This window comes from Heterocephalus glaber, unplaced genomic scaffold (genome assembly GCF_053883595.1).
Source record: "Heterocephalus glaber isolate CG9 unplaced genomic scaffold, H.glaber_assembly_v1.0 deba00001689, whole genome shotgun sequence".
NCBI lineage: Eukaryota > Metazoa > Chordata > Mammalia > Rodentia > Bathyergidae > Heterocephalus > Heterocephalus glaber.
In genome coordinates, this window is record NW_028258414.1 from 8,500,872 (window position 1) to 8,525,041 (window position 24,170).

The 24,170-nt window shown below is 36.3% G+C and overlaps 1 protein-coding gene across 10 annotated transcripts in view; it reads right to left on the reverse strand.

Moving 5' to 3' along the window:
• The window catches only part of Dennd4a (DENN domain containing 4A), a 141,165-nt gene that overhangs the window by 106,766 nt on the left and 10,229 nt on the right, over positions 1 to 24,170 (reverse strand). For 7 of the 10 annotated variants that reach the window (XM_087199085.1, XM_087199084.1, XM_087199083.1 and 4 more), the window contains exons 2-3: positions 6,206 to 6,284; positions 1,641 to 1,973 (exon numbers count right to left, since the gene is read on the reverse strand). Coding sequence is in view for 9 of the 10 variants with exons in the window: in XM_087199084.1 (XP_087055210.1) it covers positions 1,641 to 1,951 (311 nt within the window). In the remaining variant the exon portion in view is untranslated. Of the gene's footprint in view, positions 1 to 1,640; positions 1,974 to 6,205; positions 6,285 to 9,103; positions 9,181 to 17,933; positions 23,885 to 24,170 lie in introns of those variants that run through there. The other 3 variants (XM_087199079.1, XM_087199080.1, XM_087199078.1) reach the window with 3 other exon arrangements.

Here is a 24,170-nt window from a genome sequence, read left to right on the forward strand (position 1 = left end):
TGGACTACCTAGCAAAACTGTCTCTAAATCAATCAAGAACTGAGACACAACTGAACTCAAATTCCTACACCCATTACTACCTCCGTCACCTAAGGCTGTACTTAACATTGTGCCTTATACTATGCAGCTACAAAATCAAAACTTTATGGTTTCAAAGAAAGCCATAAAGAAGGTGAAAACCCACAGAATGAATGTAACTATTTGCAAATCATATAACTAATAAGGGACTGTCTTAGAATATGTAAAGAAGTCTTAGAGCTCAAAATGATAAAGAAAACCCAATTTTTAAAAGGGTAATGGATCTGAATAGACATTTCTTGCCAACAAGCACATGAAATGATGTTCAATATCTTTAGCTGTCAGATGCGTGCAAATCAAGACTGTGAAGTGATACCATTTCACATCCACTAGGACAGCTCTAGCTAAAATGACAATTTGGAGAAACTGAAAGCCTCATACACTGCTGGTAGAAATGCAAAATGGTAGAGATGCTTTGGAAAACATTCTGGCAGTTCCTCAAAAGGTTAGACAGAGAATTACCATATGACCCAGTGATTCTACTACTAGGTATACAACAAGAAAAATGAAATATATGTCTGCATAAAAACTTGTACATGAATATTCACAACATTATTCATAATTGTCAAGACATGGAAATATCCCAACTATCCATCAACTGATGAATGGATAAATAAATTATGGTATAGCCATATAGTGGAATGCTTTTGAGCCACATGAGGGAATAAAGTTCTGATACATAATATGGTTGAACCCTAAAAATAGGCTCAGTAAAAGAAGTCAAGTCAGAAAACACCATATATAGTATGACTCCATTTACATGAAATTTCCCAAGGAGGCAAATCTATACACTGACAGTAAACTATGACTGTCTAGGGCTAAGGAGGTTAGGGAACCAAGGTAGCAACTACTAGTGAGTAGTTTCTTTCTGCCATGATGAAGGTGTTCTACTATATATTGTGGTGACTGCTACTAACTCTGAATACACTAAGATACACTGAATTGTGTACTTCAAATGGGTGAATTGTAGGGTAATTAGTAAAGTAAATTAATAATATTGTTATAAATAAAAAATCTCATATTCAATACAGTACTCCAAGTAAATCTCTACTGAATCCCAAGATGCTTGTTTGATACACAGTTAAACACTCATTATAATCATTACAGCATGTTTAAAAGCCATCCTTTTCTGTACTTTAAATAAAGCTGGGTGCTAAGACATACGCCTATAGTTCCAGCTACACGGGAAGCTGAGGCAGGAGAAATGCTTGAGCCTAGAACTTTGAGACCAGCATGGGAAAGAGAGAAAGACCCTGTCTCAAAAGAAAGTAATAAAAATTAAAAGTTTCTGATGAGGACAATACATCAATTTTTGGTACTTTTCTATGAATGTTTTTCAAATCCTGTCTTTTGCATCTAAGGGAAAGATAAGAGTGCTGGGAACCTGTAGGACAGAAAGAGACAAAAGATAAACAGGAAAAGAACATAAGATTCTGGATATAAACATATCTATTTTTCTAAAGCTACCATACCTCTACTAATGAACAAAATGAACAGTTAACTTCAAAATCTAGAAGACATATTATTCGGATCAGTAGCAATAATTAATTGAAATTACTTACCCTAGATCTGTAAGTGGTGGCTTATCTCTTCCTCTTCTATAGCAAAGGTAAATCTGGGGCCCCACAAGACTCCCATTATTGAGATCTGCTGACAATCCAGTTGGGGTAACATCAATGCAAATATAATCCCGTGGCACTTCCTCCCCAAGAGATTTAATGATAACTGAAACATCTGTGATAGGTTCTTTTGGTTTAGCTACTTTATGACAGGCATCATTGAAGTGAATTTCTTCCTCAAGAGGCTTTGAAACATCAGTTAATCCTGCTACTACAAAGTAGTCGGCAACACGAGGTCCCTTGTCTTCAATCATCTTCCATTACATAAGGTCACATCTAAAAGGAAAATAAAAAACTAGTAGTCTACCCTAAGACAAGTAAATATAAGTGGCTGATATACAAATAAGAACACAAAATTACAAAAAGAATGTTATCTCCCTAATATTCACACTAATATTACATTATATACTTTACCTTTATAAGTACAAAGCATGTCCCCTTTTTAAATGAATGAGAATATCTTCAGCATTTTTATTTATTATAAATGTAATGGATGCATTTCCAATTTTGATAACATGGAAACCTAGGTCACCTAAATAAACAACAACAACAAAATTCTTCTTACATGTACAGAATAACTTGCAAAAATGCACTAATGGAAATTCTCAGGGCTTCAAAACACTTAGGAAACAAAAAGCCTGAATATAGTCTATAATAAGCTAATATTGGGTGGGGAAATTTACTGATCTCCTCAATAACCAAGGGATTTTTGCTTTTGAAGACTTTACAGGAACAGGAAACAAAGCTTTAGAAACACATCAGATAGGGAACTGGAAATAAGACACCTACATAAAGCCAAAGGCTTCAAATGACTATACTTGTACTGTAAAAACCCACCCACTGGGCCAGGGATGTAGTAGAAGCACACTTGCCTAGCATATGCAAGCTGGGTTCAATTCAGCACTTCTGCAAAAACAAACAAAAAACCCATCCACTAGCACCAGGAGTTAATAGTCTGCCTCAATCTGCCTCTTGGCTGAGATAGATTTATGGCTTGAGCTCAAGCCATTTGCATCGTCCCAGCAACCTTAAGCTGAGAAATTAATAATAAAAGTGTTCTCAGGCGAGTGATGTCCCTGGGGAAACAAATGCAAAACAGCTCTAAAGGGGGACACTCTCAACCCAGGTTTTCAATACATGAAGCCTACCTGAAAATGAGTCCCTATTCTAAAGCCACAAAAATGTACAAGAAAAAAAAATCCTCTGTGAATGAATCTTAGCAGATACAACAAATAGAGGATGGATACTTATAATGAATCCAAAGAAAAACATACAAAGTAGAATCACTTATACTTTACTTTTAAAAAAGAAAACACTTGGGGCTGGGGATTTAGCTCAGTGGTTTCGCCGCCTGCTGCCCAAGCTCAAGGACCGGAGTTCGATCCCCGGAACCAAAAAAAAAAGAAAACACTCCACAGCACTATCATATTCATAGACCGCTGTTACAGAAAAAAGTTTACTCAATAACAGAATATCCCAGAAAGTGTTTCATATCAGACTTTAGTTTTAATATATCCAAAGAAAAGATTCCCAAGAACAAGTAAATTAGGTGTATATACTACACATCTCTTTTATATATTTACTCTCTCTTTGGCGAGAGTACTCCAATTCTCTGAGGGGAGGCAGAGAAGAGAAGGGGAGGAGAGAGAGAAAATTAAAGCTTAGCAGTCATTTGATAAAGTAACAGGACTTCTCAAGCTTATCTGAGTAATGAACCCTATTTTATTGCAAGTCTCACTATTGGCTTAGAAAATGAGCCTAAGGAAGGTTTAAATGTTCCCACATATTTTACTTAGATATATATGTCTAGCAAGTAATATCCTGCTTTTCTGAGAAGACTGTTAAATGCCAACTCTTCACTCTCAGCCTCCAGAGTAGCTGGGACTATAGACACACATTACCACAGCCATGTTTACTCTTAATTTTCAACCGTTTTAAAAGTAACTTTGGGCTTTAGAAGTTAATGGAAAGATACTGTTAAAAACTACAAGGCAAAAAAAAGTACTAAAAATATTTAACATAGTAATGAGTTAGTATTTCCTAACAACTCTATTACATTTATTTTCTTTGAAAACAAAATAAGAAGGAAATGCTCTCTATTCCAAAAAGGTCAAAGAAAACTAAGTTGGGAAGTCATTAATAAGAAGGCTTTTACCCATTCACCAACCAATGGAGACTGATTTTTCTCCTTTCAATCTCTGTCCAATCAATTCAGATTCTTTTTATTTCTTATCTCACCCATTAGGCAAAAGCAATTAAGCATTTGTTACTTAGGCTAACTCTGAAGAAAAGAAAAGAAAAAGTGAAAATCATAGGAAACATTTGAAAAAATGTATAAAACACAAAATCTCCTGAACATGAAAAGTTTTTTAGAATGATCAACTACTACTGAAACGGCAAAAGGAACAAACGCCTTCCAGATAGGAACTGACAGTCGCAAATACAAACTTATATACAAAAGTAGTAAGTTAAAACAATGGACCAGTTCACCACCCCTGAGTTCACTTAAAGAAATTTTTTGCTTTCAAAAAATATATATTTTCCTAGTTATCCTAGCTCAGTGCTGGCAAACCTATGGCACACATGCCACAGCCAGCTGTTATCACTGAAAGCTCTAAAAGGTTCGCCATCACTGTCCTAGCTCATATTTTCCTAAATTATCAAAACCAGGGGCTAGGGATTTAGCTCAGTGGTTCCGTCGCCTGCCTCACAAGCACATGGTCCCGAGTTCAATCCTCGATACCAAAAAACCAACACAAAACAGAGATCATCATTTCTAGAACTTCATCTTTCTTCCAAACAAGATAATCTACTGTTCTTCAAATAATTTTATTTTTTTCCTCTTTCACTACATAGTATTTCCTCTTTACAGTTGATATATGTTTACCATATTTTTCAAAACAAATTTATGTGTATTTTCATTTAAACTATGATTTGCACAGAGCAACCAAAAGAAAAAAACAAAAATTTCATTCACAATAAATCAGGTTTGTAGTTCACTATATTCCTTGGTCTTTCTTGAGAACAGACCGTATCCTAATCCTCATACCTGGCTAAAATCAGAGAATGTAAGTATTTGAATTGTGTATTTAATAAGCATTTTCCAAGTTGTTGTAATCTTTATAATTATACTAAATTACTTCATAATACTGTATCACACAGAAATATATACTGATCCCAGCATATCCAGAAAGCTGAGATAGGAGGATTCCAAGTTTCAGCCCAGCTTGGGCAAATTAATAAAGGTCCAAAAAGGCCAAATTAATAAAAATAATTTAAAAAGCTGGGGTGTAACCCATTGTGAAGGCCCTGAGTTCAATCCCTAAGAGAGAGGAAGGGGAGGAGAGGGAAGGGGAAGAGAGGGGAGGGGAGAAAATATATACTACCAATACCCTGTTTTTCCATTCCTAGATAGTATCCAAGGCACGGTGGATAGGTACTTTCAAAATATTTATTAAATGAATGTTTATTTCATAACTTTCCTCAAGCATATGTTATGAAACACAATGTCTTTTTTTCTATAATTCAGAATCATTTTTCTGAACCTTAAAAACTATAATTGCTGACATGCATAAACTAGGGGCTTGAGTCTAGGGACCAATACCCATTGTTAGGACATTCAGCAAAATTAAAAATGTATTGGATAAGTCATTCATTCATTCAATAAAATTTTAACATATATTATTAAGATATAACACTATTCTAGGAGACAGTGAAAACTGAGATAAAAGTAACAGCCTTTGACTTCAAAGTTTCTCATTCATTTCTACCTATCTTCATCTTTTTCTATACTTTTATTCCACCTCTAGCCATCTCTTCACCCATCATCCTTCCAGACTGCAAGTCCTTGCCTTCATCCTGCCCAAAGTTCCCCCTACCAGTCTCTCCCTAAGAGCTCCTTTCACAGAAGCTGTTACCATTATTTTATTTTCTCTTTCCCTTTATGGGTTATGTGAGGGAGATTTCTGGAGCCAGCAGGTCTTATTTGTCTCCAGTCTACTTTGGAACCCCTCTATATCTATCTCCAAGCAAAAATTTAAAATCAAAATGTAAAACGTAAATGTGTAATATGATAACTCTCTTTTGAAAGATAACTAATTCTTGATTTATAAAAAAAAGACAGGAATTGATATCTGGAGGGGAAGGGATCTTATTATTAGTCACAGTCCAACCTTTCATTTTATAGCCAGAGAAACTAAAGCACAGAGGGTGATTTACTGAAGACTTCTTGACTAGTTAGTGGCAGGCCTTGGGCAAGAACTCAAATCTCTTAAACCAGTATTCTTTACATTGAGAATTTTGCCTCTAATAAACAGTATTAATACAGATTTAAGAAATATCTTAAGACATCTTTCAATAATTCATGCGATGTCCTTGGTTACTTGCAATTACTATGTGGTGAACATATTTCAAATTCTTAAGAATTTTGGTAAATTCAGGTTTCACTGTGTTTAATATAGAAAACAACAAACTGAAATAAATCACAATGAAAAATAAAAACTACTTACACATTACTGAAGATTTTTGTCTGAAAATAATACCAGATCTCAATTTGTGAATTCTGCAGGCCTCAGAGTTTGAGAAATACTGTATTAAAAAGAATAAGAATTGGGCTTAAATTAATTCCAGTCAAATATTTCCTTTAATATACCTGTGGATAAAGTTCTATTGACAATTTTTACACAAAATGACTGCATGCATTGTGCTCATGTGGTTAAGGGCCTATACATCATTTTCACATGCTAGCTCTTCTAGCAAAAATTTTTTAGTCAAGAACAGATACATGCTTAAAATACACCAGATGAGGAAGAGTAAGACCACAGTGAGAAGGCGAAAGAGTAAGAAAGTGCATAAAAGAATAAGCATTATAGAAGCATGAAGTTGAGAAAGTTTTAAAAATGTCTACTTCTGGGCATTTATGTATAATGCCTCACTCCTGAAGAAAAAACAATCCTATATAAGATAATTCAAATATAGATTCAAGTACTTTCCACATACATATCATGTTTCAAAGAAGTCAATGACAAGTACTTTCTATTACAAATTTTAAAGATCACTATTTAAACAGAATCACATATCAAATCCTTAATAGGTTATATTGGGGATCTCACCAAAAAGCCACAATCTTGTAAACAGGATAATAAGCCACATTGCATGTAGGATTTAACCTGTCATTAACATGTTTTCTTTAGTAAGTTGTGGTGATGAGTAATTTTAAACACTAAATAGAAAGATGGTGCCATTGACAAAGTCTTACAACATAGCCAAACTGACTGTATTGTGCCAATTTACTTTAAGTTTAGCTTTGTAATGCCAGATATACGCACACACACGCATGCACACGAGTCTCAGTAAGTGTCCAAAGCTTTTGCAGGAAAACAAGCTGAAATGCAGAAATCATAAACATCAACAGAAAGAAAACACGGCTTTAGCTAATTGGAATATCTACTAGTGACAGGAAAATAGCAACAGCAACAAACAGGAATGAGATTTACCTAACTTGGTCCTGGATATGTGTATGTGTACGGGAAGTATGAGTGAAGTGGGGAGGGAATGGCCTAAATTATTTTGAGTCAAGAATTTGACAGTGTCTTGAAAAGGAGAGTGAAAAGGATAAATGAGAAATAATGTAAATATAACCTTTGTTACCTTTTGGACTGCTAAAAATAGTCAGGATAAAAAATGTATTTTTAAAAAGCAGGACACCACCTCAGGCTCAGTGAACAACTGCAGGTAGGAAATGCAAAATAGTATGCATATTTTTCAAAATTTCTAAAGTCTTTCTGCCAACAAGTAGCAAATAGACAATGTAAACACTGCGCTGCTGAAACATATTTTAAAAATCAACATTAAGCCAGGGTTGATGGTGCATGTTTATAATCCCAGCACTCTGGGTAGTAGAGGCAGGAGGATCACCAAATTTGAGGTTGGCCTGGGCAACTTAATGACTTAGTGAGATCCTGTCTCAAAATTTAAAAATACATAAATAAATTTTGAGAAGGGCTGGAGCCCTGGATTCAATCCCTAGAATACTAAAATTAAGCTCAATTAAAATTTAAAAGTTCAACATTAGATTATCACAAAAAATTTCTAGTTACTGGCTGGGGATTTAGTTCAGTGGTTTCATTGCCTGCTGCGCAAGCGCAAGGACCCGAGTTCAATCCCCGGTACCAAAAAAAAAAAATTTCTACTTAAAAGACACTACATCTGGGCCGGGGATTTGGCTCAGTGGTTTTGCCGCCTGCTGCACCAGAGCAAGGACCCGATTCCGATCCCTGGTACCAAAAGAAAAAAAAAGACACTACATCTACAGAAATATTGGTAAATTCTGAACATTATTATATTGATAAACCAGCAAGTTTCTTTAGATGCAAAGACGAGTGTGCTGCAACCAATGTCAAATACATTTTATGCTACTTTAAGTTATCAAGAACACTTTTCTGATGACTGTGCACTACTAAATTTAACATCTGTATTATTACTCAAAAAACAAATATTATTTTCTTCAATGTTGAATTTTTAAGACTAGAATTGCATTTACAATATCAAAAGTTTCCTCTGATAGAATCAACTTCCAAAAACTTACTCTGATTCTATGACTTCTATGACGAAATGAAAACATTAGAGTTGATTTCCTATTTGACACAGATGAGATTATCATATGTACATAACAGTATGTATCCACCACCAAAGTCAAGACAAAGTGCAGTTATATCACAAGGATTCTTGGTGTTGCCTTTTAATAAGCACAAACACTTCCCTCCAGACCAGTCCATCCTACTGTTCCTAATTGCTGTGGAGTAATACACACATATACACATATATATATACATATACATTTTTTTCACACTGAGCTACATCCCCAACCTTTTGTCTACTTTTTATTTTGAGACAAGGTGTCACTAGGGAGACCAGGCTGGGTGGGCTTGAACTTGTGAGCCTCCTTCCTCAGCCTCCCAGAGTGCTGATGGAGTGGTATATTTTTACCAGGAAGTACATACAGCCTGTGAAAGAAAAAGATGTTTCCAAAGCAGGCGTCCTTACAAAATGGATGCAGAAGCAAACCAAAGCACAAAGAATAAATATATATGGTGCAGAAATACTTACTGGTCATATTTACTCAATTGCTAGAGTATTATACTTGAATAGGATTATACAAACACAAATAAACAGACATATACATGTACAGAAAAGGAGACTGAGAAGAATCAATCATCTATCAAATCACAATGAAGACCTGTCTCAATTCTGTGACAAATTTTCCTGTCATGGATAAATTCTAGACTAGAAACAAGTAAACAATATAAAATAAAGGTACAAAGTAACTACAGTGAGGATTCCCAGATATACAAGAATATAAAAAGAAATCTTCATATACTTTGTTCAAGAGCAACTCTGCCTCTCGCCTGGAAATTACGCGGGCACTAACGTTAACTGGTATTGTCTTGAAAATGTGGATCTATTCTGACAGAACAGGAACAGCCTGAAAATAACTAGGTGTTAATATACAGATACTGCTTGTCTCTGGATAGACATTTACAGTTTATTCAAAAGCAAGAACCCTGTCTTCTACATCTCCTGATTCCCTCAGATGTGTGGCCTACACATGATGGCAGGTGTGTAAATATTTATTAAATGAATGAGAGCAACACAGTGGAAAATACAGAAAAGAGAAAACACTATAGAATCATAGGATTTTAGAGCTAGGTAAGTCCCTGTAGATTTTGTTTTAATTGCTCTTTTTATAGTTGAAGAAATTTTATAATTAAATAAAAGTATTACAGATTGCCTAAAATCAAATTAATCAATTTATAATTTAATTCTTATGACTTTTATTTGGAGTTCTGCCACACCACAGTTTATATTCAAGAGAGGAAAAGAAATCAATGCCTCAAGGAGACTGGTGGGTTAATTAGTGAATGTGGGCTTTGATAGACGAAAGGTTCATAGGTAAGTAGGAAAAAAACTTGTAGAATGCATAATAAAAAAATAAAGTAAAATGAAAACAAAGGTAAATATGTATGGCAAGAAAAGGTATATAAAAATGAGAGGGAAAGTATAAAATAAAAGTAAAAATTTGTGCAGAAATAAAAATGAGAAAGGTGAGAAGTGACTAACAATGAATGGAGAAATTGTATATGGAGAACTTTTAATGCTACATACGTTCTTTTACATAAAGAAACTATGAGATTTACCATTCCCACAATAAAATCATATTTGGACTAAATATGAAATACAACTGTACAGTATTTACTAGAGTGAAAGGGAAGTTTGGTTTTAAATTTCCTTTCTTGCACCATCTTCTTTTACTTAATTTCCCAAATGCATACCACCCCATATCACAAACTTCTTACTTTCTCTTTGAATTATCGGATGTATTTGGTAGCTGATATCTAAAATGAATTGTTGCCAGCAGTGGAATTTGTTTCTCTCAAACACACCTGGTTTTTCTTCTCTAAATTTCACAATCACACACAACTATTCAAAATTATATAGATATACAAAACATATAGTTCTATCACTTGATAAGAGTAGAACATTTTGATTTCTTAATTATTTTAACACATTTAAAGACTTTAAGACTTGTTAAAAATCCCTATTTTTCCTGTATCTGAAAAGGACTTTGAGAGTGAATTAATGCTTGAAAACACCTTTGAGATTTCTATTACCCTTCCACTACCCATAATGATTGGTATCATCATTTTTTTTTTTTTTTTGGTACCAGGGATCAAACTTGGGTCCTTGTGCTTGTGCAGCAGGCGGTGAAACCATTGAGCTAAATCCCCAGCCCCTGGTATCATTTTTTAATCTGTAAAACTACTAGATGGTTGGTTAAAGCTCATAAAAAGAACACTTCATATAGAAAGAAATACAAATACGTACTAAAATTCTTGGAAGAATCATTATCCTTGCAGATAATTAAATTCAACTTTGAGGTATTGTACTAAATTCAACTAGAACATAACACTAAACTCAATGCTGCTGACGCTGGAGTGAAGTGAGCACACCTGCCAACTGTTAATGGCACCGTGAATGAGAATGGCTTTTCTAAAATGTAACACAGCAATTACTTAAAACTGATGGTGCCTGGCGTGGTGACACACACCTGTAATCCCAGCACTCAGGAGGCTGTAGTAGGTCTGTCATGAGTTCAAGGCCATTCCGGGCCACATAGTGAGTTCAGGGCCAGCCTGGGCTACAGAGCAAGACTTTGTCTCAAAAAACAGCCAACCTCTGTGTCCCTTCAGGAGTGTTTCTGACTCTGATGTCCAGGATGCCTCTGCACCGAACTGCGAACGCCTGGGGACCCCTTACCATTGCATTCCACAACAGAGCAGGTCCATGTTGTAATACCTGTGGCTTTGGTCTTCCTTGCTATTTCCTTTGCCTTCAACTTGCTGTGAATATGTAGACATTTCTTAAAGGCAACAGGATGAACTGAAAGAGGAGGCAAGCCCACAAAAAGAGGACACTGCTGTATTTCTGGACGACCCCATGGATTGTGCAAGGTTAACATTTTTCCTGGCATTGCCTGACCTTTGAGCCTTAAGCCAGAAGCGAGTGGGCATGTCTGTGCCCACTGGTGACCAGTAATTTAGGGAGCTGCCCCCACCCTGGGCTTCCCCTCGGTCACTTAGGAATGTAGTGAAGTCAAGACCGATGGGACACAGGGCAACTCCAGTTTGTGGTGTATGGAAAACATAAAAATCTAATTGGTAAAGTTTTAGCGACTTATTTGTAGAGTTTAAACTTAGATTGTGTTTATGAAAATAACAGGCTAAAGTGATGACCATGACGGTGGCCAGTTCTAGACTTTGTCTGGAGGGAAGCAAGTGGAAGTGGCTAACAGGGATTGGAAATAAAACTTGAAGGTGCAGAAGAGAAAAAAAAAAGCCAACCAACCAAACAAAAAAACCTCGGGCACTATTATCAAGTAACTTTTTTTTTTTTTGGTACCCAGGATCGAACTCAGGACCTTGTGCTTGCAAGGCAGGTGCTGGCACCACTGAGCTAAATCCACGCCCCAAGGAACCCTTATTTTGATGAAAATATTTTTGTATTTGACCCCACAGAAGTTGAGAGTAGAACAGTGGTTACCAGAAACTGAAGAGAGTAGGGGAGAGGGAGCACTGAGGAAAGGCTAGCCAATAGGTACTAAATTATAGAGAGGAAAAATAAGTTCTAGTGTTCTATTCCACAGCAGAGCAACTACAAGTAATGACAACATTCTATTATTAAACAAACAAACAAACAAACTAGGACCTTGAATTGTGTACCACCAAGAAATGATAAATGCTTGAGTAGGTATGCCTGCCCTGATTTGAACATTACATAATGTATACATGTATGAAACCATCACATGGTACCCCACAAATATGTATAATTTTACTTGTCAATTGAAAAAAGAAGTTTTAGGGAGAAAATAATTTTTAAAAAAATTCAAACTACTGGACTGGAGATGACCACTACATCTCAGTAAAATATTCACAAGCCAGCTGTGGTAGCACATGCCTGTAATCCCTGCTATTTGGGAAGTTGAGGCAGGAGGATATCAAGTTTAAAGCCAGCCTGGGCAACTTGGTGAGACCCTGTCTCAAAATGTAAAAATAAATAAATAAAAAGGGCTGGGAGTGTAGCACAACAGTAGAGCACCTCTGGCTTCAACATCCAGTATGACACCCCCTTACACACTCACACACACACACACACACACACACACACACACAAATTCATTGAAGTTTAGAGCAAAAAAAGACCTTACCTTTTTTTTGGTTCAATCTCATCATTTTGTTGTTGATGAAATTAAAGTCTAGGAAAGCTACTTTGACTAGCTTAAAGTAGTACAATTCAAGGGTATCAGAGCAGGGCTTGAATCTCCTTACTCTGTATCTCTGGCTACTATACCACGTAGACTGTCCCACAGAACCCTGAACAGCTTAGTGAGGCCGGATGACACACTGCTCTTTCAAAACATTCTAATGAAGGCCAGGGATTTAGCTCAGTGGTTCCACCATCTGCCTTGCAAGCACAAGGTCCTGAGTTCGATCCCCAGTACCAACAAAACAAAACAAAACATTCTAATGATCAAATGACCCTTAGACAAAGTGTATCTTCTTTGTTTTTTGTAGTGGTAGGGAAGGAATCTAGGGCTTTGCACATAGTAGGCAAGTGCTCTACCACTCAACTACAACCCTAATCCTTTTTATTTTTCTATTTTCAGATAGGGTCTCATTAAACAGCTCAGTCTAGCCTTGAACTTGCAGTCCCCTTGCCTCAGAAACAGCTGGATTATAAGCATGTGGCACAACATCCGACTTATTCTTTAAACTCTTTTCATCTATTTTCAGCAAAAATCTTCCTTTTCTTCTTAATCCCCCAAAAAACCTTATTAGCTCCACTCAGTACTAATTACTCTCAAATCTGTCACCAGCCATGACTCACCACTGTGATCCAAAAATGCCTACTTAACAACTCTACCTACACGTATTGGCAAAAAGAGAACTACAGTATTTCCTTGGCAATTGTCCACTAAGCCTAAGGCCACTTCCCTGCCAACTATACATCATACACTCTATAAATTCACCAGTAAGGGTGCAAATTCGAATCTAGGATGTGTATGGCATATTTTCTCCTTCCTTTAGTTTTCTCACCTTGGCATTTTTTACTAACATACTATACAAGGTGTGGTCACACACTACAGTGAATGTTTAAATCTTTCAAAAAGTTTATTACAGTAAAAGATACATTGCTAACCTCCTCAAGATATTCCTCCCCACTTCAAACGCATTTATCCCATTGTTCTTAGCGATTTCTGAAGAAGTTCTGGAAGTTCTCTTTAGTATCTTCAATTGGGCTACTGTGGCTGCCTTGGATGTCCTAAATCAATTCAAAACATTTACCATTCATGGTCATTTTGACTTTGGGAAAGAGCCAGGAGTCCCTTGGTGCGAGATCTAGTGAATAAGGTGGATGAAGACACATTGCAATGTTTTCACTAACCTAACAATGGATGGCACTCAGCAGTAACATTCACCATATTTTTGGTCACACTTCATAAAGACACTCATGAAAGAGGACTTCCAGACTGTTTCATAAAATGGCAAAAATGATGGGATAAGTGTGTTCAAGGGAAGAAGGAGTACCCTGAGGAAGATTCATAGCAACATGTCATTTTCGGTTATAAAAATTTAAACATTCACCATATTTTTTGTCACAGCACATATATTTTACCTATTTGTTTTATTTGTTCTATTTATCTCCACAAGACTTTAAGTTCTCTAAGAATAAGGATTTTTCTGTTGTAATTACTGCTGTATAACCAGCAACTAGAAGAGTGTTTGGTAAATAGTATGCAGTCAGCATTTGTTGAATGGGCAAATGGATAAACAGAGGTATCCATAACTAAAGCAATAAATTTAAAATATGGCAGGTGGGGGCTGAGAATGTAGGCTGGTGGTAGAGACTGTGTTTAGCATGAGGCCCTTGGTTTGGTTCTCAGCACTGCCCCCCCCCAAAATGTATGCGATAAAATGTGGCAGGTATGATTGAATACTATGCAGCAGCCAAAAGCAATAAATAGATAAAAAAGACAGAAACATGAATAAATCCTTTAAATTTAGTGTTGAATGAGAATAGTAAAAATCAAGAAAGGAATCTAGAGGAAAATAGCACTTATATAAATCAAAATCACATACATACTCAAAATAGCACTACAGTTTTCAAAAATATATTCAGGATGATATATTAAACATATTAAAGTGGACACCTATGAGGGAAAGGGAATAGAAATGAAGGGATAAAAGAGGATAAAATTAACCCAGCGCCCCAAACAGGCCAGATACAGAAGTATACTGTGAAATGAGAAACATGATCAAATCAATTCTCTATAGCTGAGACAGTCACCTCACTTCTTCCAAAGACATATTTAACCACTTGTTTTAGCAAAACTCAAATCGGCATGACCTTGAGAAGAGCTATTTCAGTAAAGTGTTAGTATAAATGACAGTCCATCTGGAATGAGTTGAGATAATGGGAGTTAAGGAAGTATACATATGGGCCTGGGATTTAGCTCAGTGGTGCCACGCCTGCCTCCCAAGTGCGAAGTCCTGAGTTTGATCCCTGGCACCAAAAAAAATATATATATATAATCCTTTGGAGGAGCTGTGGTATGAAGGGAAGTGGAGAAATTGAGTGGAAACTGGAAGAAGACATAAAATCAACAGATGGGTTTTTAAAAGAAGGAAATGAAAGGAGGTTTGCAAAGCAGTCACTCAGTAGAGATAGAAAGTGAGGAAGGAGAGAGAAACATGACTGGAAAGAAGATAGCTGTAAAAGCCAAAGCATTGAGAGTGTGAGGGCACAGGATCTAAACAGAGGCAAGGAGTTATCGCACTGTAAAAGTAAGCTACCCATGATGTTTAAACCAATAATTTTCATGAATACGCAGGCTTTGTGGTACTGGGGATTGAACTCAGGACTTCGTGCTTGCAAGGCAGGAGCGGTGTCACTGACCTAAATCCCTGGCCAAAATATGCAGGCTTTGGTGATATGAGCTCTTAACCTTTTTTGGGTCAAAAACTTCTCTGAACAACTAATAAATGCTACTGATTTTCTCTCCCCTAAAATATACACACAGAAAATGTTGAGATCGGACTTCACACAGAACTTGAGGGGGGACTTAGCCATACTTCCCAAGCTAGTCTATAAAATAGTCTGCCTTTCTTCTTTTTAAACACGCAGATAGAAAAAAAGTATAGCTTCAGAAATTGTTACAAAGTAAAGATATCACTCATTATAAACATTTTTCAGGTCAAGCCCTCTCCATCCTTCCCAAAGAGAAACAGTATCCTGAATCCTAACACTAGGTTATTTTGTCTCTTTCTAAACTTTACATAAATGGAACATGGAAGGATTACAGTACGCATTCTTTTTTGGTATAACTTTTTCCCTTTACAGTATGCTTTCTGAGATTCAGTCACACTTATACTCATTTCAATAATTCGTTCATTTACATTTCTGTATAGTTTTTCATTTAAAAATATACAATTTATCACTATACTGTTAATAGACATTAGGCTTGTTTCCAATGTTAGACTACTCTAGGTGATTATGAAATCATGTACAAATTATTGTGCAAGTCTTTTGATCCACATGGGCATGTATTTAAATAAAAACTATGACTGAAATCACTAGCATATATGGTATACGTATATTCAACCTTTGCAGATAATACCAGTTTTCCAAAGCATTTTTAATAAGACTTCACATTATTATGAGTAAGATAGCTTAGAAACAGAACTTTTTTTTACTTTTAGTGAGCAGAAACGTTCCTCTAATTGAGCTAAAATATTTGATGTTTTTAAGTCATTGCTGAACACAACTATATAAAAATTGTAAGAAGTGGTAGGGACAGCAGTATGTGCTCTGAAATCACTTTGGGCAAATTAAATCCTACTTCCATCCAGTGTTAGATTACTAGATAAATAAGCTTGACAGAATGGGAGACCCAATAAAAGTTTTAATTTAATTCAAATAATTTGATTTAAATAATTTAATAATGAAGTGGGTACACATTTTAAACATCAGAATTCTGGTGACTTTGCTTATCTTTTGCTTATTTTATGATTTGGTATTGATTTTGTTTTGAATTACATTAGTGGCATCATAATCACTTCAGTGTTTGATAAAGATTTAAATACTAGAAATCATGACTCTAGTTCTCTCACTCATTCCATCTGACAAATATTTATCCTTCAAGAGGGCATGGGTCAGTTTCATGTTTTACTGTCCAGTACCTGAACTAGTAGCTTTATATGTAGAAAATCTGACACAATGTGTCTGGCACCAATCATGGAAACCAAAAAGACCAAATAATTGCCCTCTTTACTTAGGGACCAGGCACACAAACTTACCAATTAAATGGGCTTATTCAGGATTCAAATCTAAAGCTAAAACTGCAAGCACAGCTTAGAAGTCATTCTTAGGACACTTTCTGCCATATCAGCCCACCAAAGGGGGGCCCACACCATAATATAACTATGCTGGCATCCTGATCATAGACTCCCAGCATCCACAACTGTGAGAAGTCAATTTCTTTTTATAAGGCAAAAAAGAAAATTCATTCTTAGGTTAGTGACATACAGCACCTGGAGGCAATATTCCGAAAGGTGTCTTAAACAGAAAAAAGATATTCCTAGCTGGGCCTGGTGGCGCATGCCTGCATTCCCAGCACTCAGGAGGCTGAGGCAGGTTCACCACGAGTTTGAAACCAACCTGGACTACATAGTGAGTTCAAGGCCAGCCTGAAGTACATGAGACCTTGTCTCAAAAAAACAAAAACCAGGGCCGGGGATTTAGTTCAGTGGTGCTGCTGCCTGCCTCACAAGCGCAAGGTCCTGAGTTCGATCCCTGTTACCAAAAAAGAAAAAAGAAAAAAAAAAGGTATTCCTATAGTTATTACTTCAACTGTGGTCTAGCCCCGAGGCTTGTTTCCTGAGTCTGGTTCTCCAGTTATTCAGCCATTTCTGCAATCTCAATACCCTTCTAATAAATTCCTTGTCTTTTGCTGCAGACTTACTTTCTGTTACACATTTGCAACCAAGAATCCTAAAGTGGTACCTCCCCCATGTCCCGCATCTCCGTAGTAAGCAACAGCAACACAAAGACAAGACCTGACTCTTCTTACAGTTTAACAGAGAAGTTAGATAAATAGGCAATACAAGTGATAAGTCCATAACACAAATAGACAAAGAAAACACAAGAGCACACAGCTTAGGGTTGAGGAGTCAAAACAGAAAGGTATCATATGAAAATCCTCCAATAGAAGAGGGTTAGAGTAAGAGATGGAAATGCCTTCCAAACAAAAGGAGGAACAAGCAGAAAGGCAAGTCAGCTCTCCTTCTGCTTACTTTGTCCCTCCTAAGACCTAAAATGTCCTAAAAGCACATTTGAACACACCTCAAGTAAAGCCGGGGGTGGGGTGGGTATTTAAAAGATCAAAGTGAGGGCCGGGGATTTAGCTCAGTGGTTTCGCCACCTGCTGTGCAAGCGCAAGGACCAGAGTTCGATCCCGGTACCAAAAAAAAAAAAAATCAAAGTGAGAAAAGGCAGACTGCTGGATTCATGGAAGGGCAGCAACAGTCCCAATTTGTGATGCTGGTGACAATGGTGGTATTTTTTGCTTCATGAAAATTAACCTCATGCTTGAAACACAGACACACACAAACACACACCCACCACACTCTATCTCGACCAGGCAGCTGGCTGAAGTACCTCCATTCTCTTCTCACCTCAGTCACTTCTCAGAATAGTCAAAGTGGGCTTTTGGGGTATTTTTTGTATGTCTGTTTGATTGGTTGGCTGGTTATCTGTAACGAGGTGGAACAGGAATCATGAATGAGTGGATACAAGAATAGAAAAGAGAAGTGAAGGTGTTAATCAAGTGACCAAAATACCAAAGCACAAAGCATTCTGCTAACTGCCTTCATGAATCTTGCTTAATGGTAGGTATAATTCTACAGGGAAGAAAATTATGTAAAATAATATTTCGTAAAATATACATAAGCTTTCTCTAAAATTATAAAATTGCAGTACTGGCAATTCATTTTAGAGATTTATCGTTTAAAATTACATTAGGTTTTAGAATCATTTTCACTGTTTACTTTTATAGAAACTATGTTCTTCATAAATTTTATCAGCTCTACCATTTTTAGTCATTTACTGTACAGAGGTCTAATCTTCACCAGGAAAAATCAGTATTAAAGGAAACCAACCAACCACTACTAGAAAAACTTGATAAAGGAATCTGAAAGCAAGTGATTAATGGTATCTCATTCTCAAAAGTGACATCGAAGTTAAAAAACAAGTAATCTGAGTATTCTAAAATCTACAACTGTCCTTTGAAAAAGAGTGTATTTACTACCAGGTGAACAACAGGTTTGAAAAAAAAGTTTTAATTTCAGTTTAAGTTCAGCGGTGTACAAATTCACTTCAGCCATACTGAACTACTTACTTTATACAACTCTGTGGGACCTCTGCAAATTCAGTGCCTCCTACCACAATATCCCTACTCTAATGGCCAATGTGAAATATTTGAGACTCACTCTTGGAACCTGTCCCTAACACTTCACCCTGGGAGATTGCCATTTTTTTTTTCTTATGCTTCAAGAGTGTCCTGCACATACTTCTATTATGATTATTGTTATCAGTACTGTAATTGCTTCTTTGAACATCTCTTCTCAACTAGGTTATGAATGAGAGTAGGCAATGTTATGTTTCTATTTCTGTAAATATGTTTCGGCACAGCCCCTGTTTGAGAGCAGACAGTCAGTAAATGTTTCCTAAATAATAACATGATGTATTCATGGTACTATTAGGTAAAAGGAACATATCAACATACATGTATTTATAAAATAACTCAAACTTCAAATTCTGTATTCAGAAGCTAAGATAACCTCCATTGGTTTTTACTTAAAAAGAGAAGAGTTGCCTATGGACTGGAGATGAAATAATTTATCTGCAACTACATATAGCCAGGGAGAGGTCTTTTTCTTTAATTTCATAAAAATCTTAATTTTATTTCTTATTAGTTAGTAACCCTTTGTAATCACCAGCTTTTTTAGTTTCTTTTTTATTAGTATTTGTGATACATGATAATTACATTCATCCTAGGGAACTGGTAATATACATCTTAATCATTTTTACTTTCCCTTCTGCTCCCAGACCTTCCATCTTGCCCCTTCCTCAGGACCCCTTCCCACCTTTTAGAAATCTATTTAGTCCACACCTTCATCCAGAGCTGTATGTCCTATATCTACTTCTTTTCTACAAAAATTAGGACAGAAAGTCATACCCTACATAACCTTGGCTTCATCAACCATAGCTGACTGGACAGATGCTTGCCTCAAACTATATTTTCTTCCAAGAGTTTAGAATGTGATCACAGAAGCATGAGCCAATAAATGAACCCAAGAGTCAGAAGATATGTCCAGCTATGAACAGTGGTGAAAGATAACATGCAGAGAGAGAAAAATAAAGTGGACAAATAGGAGGTAGCAAAGAAACCACACTGCCCCAGGATGGTAAGAAAGCAGCTCCCCGGGTTTCTGATGAGCTTCTAGTTCCTGATTTCACTCTCATTCATGAAGCCTGGCTGTACTTCTATTATGAGGTACTGTGAAATCCCCAGTATCCTTGCCATTAATTGCTTTTTTTGAGTAAGCTAGTTTGAATTTTATTTCTTTTATTTGCAAATGAAGGAAATTTGATTACACAAACTTCAAAAAAGAAAAAGTCAAGTAATATCAAAATATCAGTTTATTATAGAAAGAAAAAGACTTGTTGGAAAACAGCTGTTAAACTAGCATCTTCAAACATCCAACAGCTTATGAAAATGAAAAATATTAACCAACCATAGCAGGTTCAAACAACATACTATGAATAAAACCAGTACAGATACAGGTTAGTATTATTGCTCAGTGGTACTACAGTTACCTACCATACACAAGGGCCCAGGGTTTGATTCCCAACACCACTAAATAAAAAATAAATAAATAAATAGTTTTGGTATTCATAAAATAAAGATTAAGAGAATATTTTAGCACTTATTTGAACAAATAATTTTTTAAAGAACAATTCTGACCAAAGGAGGGGTGAGGTATAACTTTTCTGATAACAGCCAGTCCTATCTAACAAGCCAAAGTATCGTCATATAGTTTTCCCATCTACCTACACTCATTTTGCTTGGAAAACATGGCATTTCAAAAGAATTTAAGGTGTATTATGTACACATACCAACTCCTCATGATGAATGTAAGCATTATATACAGCAAACATGTAGCAATAAACATGAATGGCACTTCAGACACCCCAACTAAAAAAATGCCAAGAGGAGGAGGAGGAGGAGGAGGAGGAGGAGGAGGAGGAGGAGGAACATTTCCCGTTCACTAGCAGCACAGTCATTATATGGTATTAGCTTCCAAAGTAAGACAGATATATTAGCTTTTCTGTTTTTCTCTGATACTGGTTTGTTAGTAAGGAGGTTTCCTTTCTCAACTCAGACTTTCTAGGAAATAAAGTCTAGTTTCTTCAGTAACAATTTTCACGTAGATATTGACAGAGGATGAATACCAGTAATTTGTACTGTCTCTAGGTTCAAAACAGGACAAACTGGGCCGAGGATGCAGCTCAGTGGCGCTGCGCCTGCCTGGCAAGCACAAAGTCCTGAGTTTGATCCCTGGTACCCCCCAAAAAGAACAGGACAAACTTACTTTCATATAATAAAAGTTCAGCAAGACTGGGAAAAACTTCCATATTTAACAGAAATAAGAGATTAAAAAAACAACTATCAAGTTTGCCAAGATTATACAGATAATTCTAGCATTCCAAACAAAATAAGAGATGTTAAAATTAGGGTAAAAGGAAAGGTTTATAAAATACTGAATGAGGATTGTTATAAAAAGGTGTTTTCTCAGAGTTGGGTAACAAACCCAGGGCTTTACACATACTAGGCCACTGAGACATATCCCCAGCCCCTCAAAAAGATTTTAAGAAAACAAGTCTCATTTTTTACCATCATAGAAGGCAGAGGCACAGATAATTTTAATGATTTATATTGCCCCTACAAAGTTTTACTGAAATTGCATTTGATTAGGATTGTCTAATCCCCTGACAATTTATTTTAAACTAAATACAAAAGGAATATCCTATATGTTTAGTTCAGAAATAGTTGGGAAGTTTTACAAATTCCCCACTTTATTCTTTTATGCTACCTTTACCCTCTTATTCAACTATTCCCTACATGCTTCAGTTCATCATCCAAATAAAATTAAAAAGCATAATCTTAGCACAGCTATCCTCCTTGTACTTTAATCCATCCTAGGAAAGACTAGTTAAATGCTAAGTAAAACTTAAAAGTAAGTCAAGAATGTCTATAGTTTAAGCTGTACTACTATTAAGAAAATATGCTAAAATTTAAATAAGCAAGTAGCTATATGGTATAATTAAGAAATGCTAATTATCATTAATGCCAATTTCAGATTTTTGACAAGACACCAATATTAAGTGTTACTAGAAAGAATGACTAGTGGTCAACATGACATGACATTCTCAAAAGCTAGAAATGGGGCTGGGGATTTAGCTCAGTGGTTTCGCCGCCTGCTGCGCAAGTGCAAGGACCTGAGTTCGATCTCTGGTACCAAAAAAAAAAAAAAAGCTAGAAATGTACATTTTAAGAGCCAGGATTAGTTGGTTTGTTCATTCATTCACTAATTCAAAGCCTAGTGGCAGAAACAGATATGTAAATTAAAATATTCTAAGGGCAACTGTTGCTGTAATAAATTATTTACTAAGTTCTAAACATTATTCTAAATACTTCATTTGTGTTAATGAATTTAAGTTTCACAACAATCTTATGAAGGCATCATTATTCCCATTTTATAGGGGAAGACAATGAGGTACAGAGACAACATACAGTTAATTAGTAAAGCCAGGTTTCAATCCTAGGCAGTCAGGATCCAGACCCAAATATTTTATCCTGCCTCTGAAAATACTACAATAATGTACTCAAATTTTTATTACGTATCTTCTGTGGGTCTGGTACTGCTCTAGGTGCATAATAACAGTAGATTATTTCTAGGATTTCTAGACAAAGTAATTCCTTAATTGAGTCTGCAAGGAAGTAAATGAGTTAGGAAGACAAAATTCCAGCACTCTTGGAGGCTGAGGCAAGCAAACTCCAAGTTCAACTTATCAAGACTCTGTCTCACAATAAAAAAATTTTAAAAGGATTGGGGATTTAGCTCAGTGTAAAAGGCTATAGGTTCAATCCCCAGTACTGCTAAAATGAATGAGTTAATAAAATACAAAACACAACAAAATGAACCAGGAAGAAAAAAATGGAAGGCATTCTTCAGAAAGGCCGCATAAGCAATACTGCAGTCATCAACCCAGGCAGAAAGGCCACATAAGCAATGGTCAACAATCCAGAAATCCAGTAGCATGTATAGTCAGGAAAACTTCAAAACAGTAGTTCTATATTGCTAGAATGAAAAATGGAAAGCAGAAACTGTAAGAGTTAAGATTAGAAAGCCAGTCAGAGGACAAATCATAGAGAATTTCAATGACATGCCAAGTTCTGACTTTATCCAGTTAGTTATAATGGGGGGTCAATGAGAAACTATCAGATCTGTATTTTAGACATACCATTCTGACAACTCTGAGGTGAAAACAGGAAAACTAGTGAGAAGGTAAAGAAATAGTTTCTAATAAAGCAGTTGGAACAAGGATGCTACGGAAATGACTGATAAAACATTTAGGAGACAAATCCAGCAGATTTTAGTAAATGAATGGATATAAGGACTAAGAAAGAAGCCTTGCACTGCAAGGCTTTGCACTTGTTGCTCCCCTCCAAGGATCCCTCTTTCTTCAGCTCTTCCCATGGGTGGGTCTACCTTGCCTGTCAAATGTCATGAATAGTTCCTAAAAGTTTCTTCTTTGGGTGATGAAATCAATAGTGGTCCATGATATCGTTTAAAAGCAACAGATCAAAGCAAAACTTCAGGGAGGTATACAAGCTGTTTGGACAAAAGTTTAGGTAAAGATAAGTAACTAGTAAAATAATCTGATGCTCTGGAAAGATACTAATGCTGGAAAAACAGCCTGAGGAGTAAGTGGCCAGATACATGGGTAGTGAAACTACAGAGATGTTGTAACCTAAGAAAATGTGAAGTCTGAGAAGAGCAACTGCCCAACACTGCGAATATACTTCTGGAGGACGTGCAGAGGAAGACAATACCTCAAAGGAAATGATCCATGCAGTGAGAAGCTTCAGAATATACAGAAGGAAGTGGGATGGAAGAAGATGGGCAGAGTGTGCAGAGAAAAGTCACCAACGGTACTACTCCCAATGGTTACTTGAGCAAGCAAGGGCAGGTTTAGTGATATGAACAAGCAGAAATTAAGACTGAAGTAGGATAAAAAGTAAATACAAGAGCAAAGTAATTTTAGCCAATGCAGATGATCAATTTTCTGATCTATGAAATTGAAATAATGGGTCAACTGTGAACATTAAACAAGGTACTGCGTGGAACCTCTCATACAGAAAGTCCTACAAGCCTTATGGACCCCTCAGTGGTGAGTGCCTATTTGAAACATCCCAAGTTCATTTTCACTGCAAGGCTTTGCACTTGATGCCGCCCCTCCCCCACCCCCACGGATCCCTCTTTCTTCAGCTCTTCACAAGGCTGGCTCTAGTTTGCCTGTCAAATATCTCTTCCCTAAGAAATAACCCGAAGACCCTCTTAGACATTCTCTTGGTCACCCTGATTTACTCCTTCGTAACTCTTATATTCTTTGAACCTTTCTTCTTTATTTAAAGGTAATCCACCAAAGTGATTAAGAGTGCCCGCTCCACATCAGAGTGGTTATAATCAAATCAAAGCTCTGTTATTTATTAGCTATGTGACCTCCGATAAA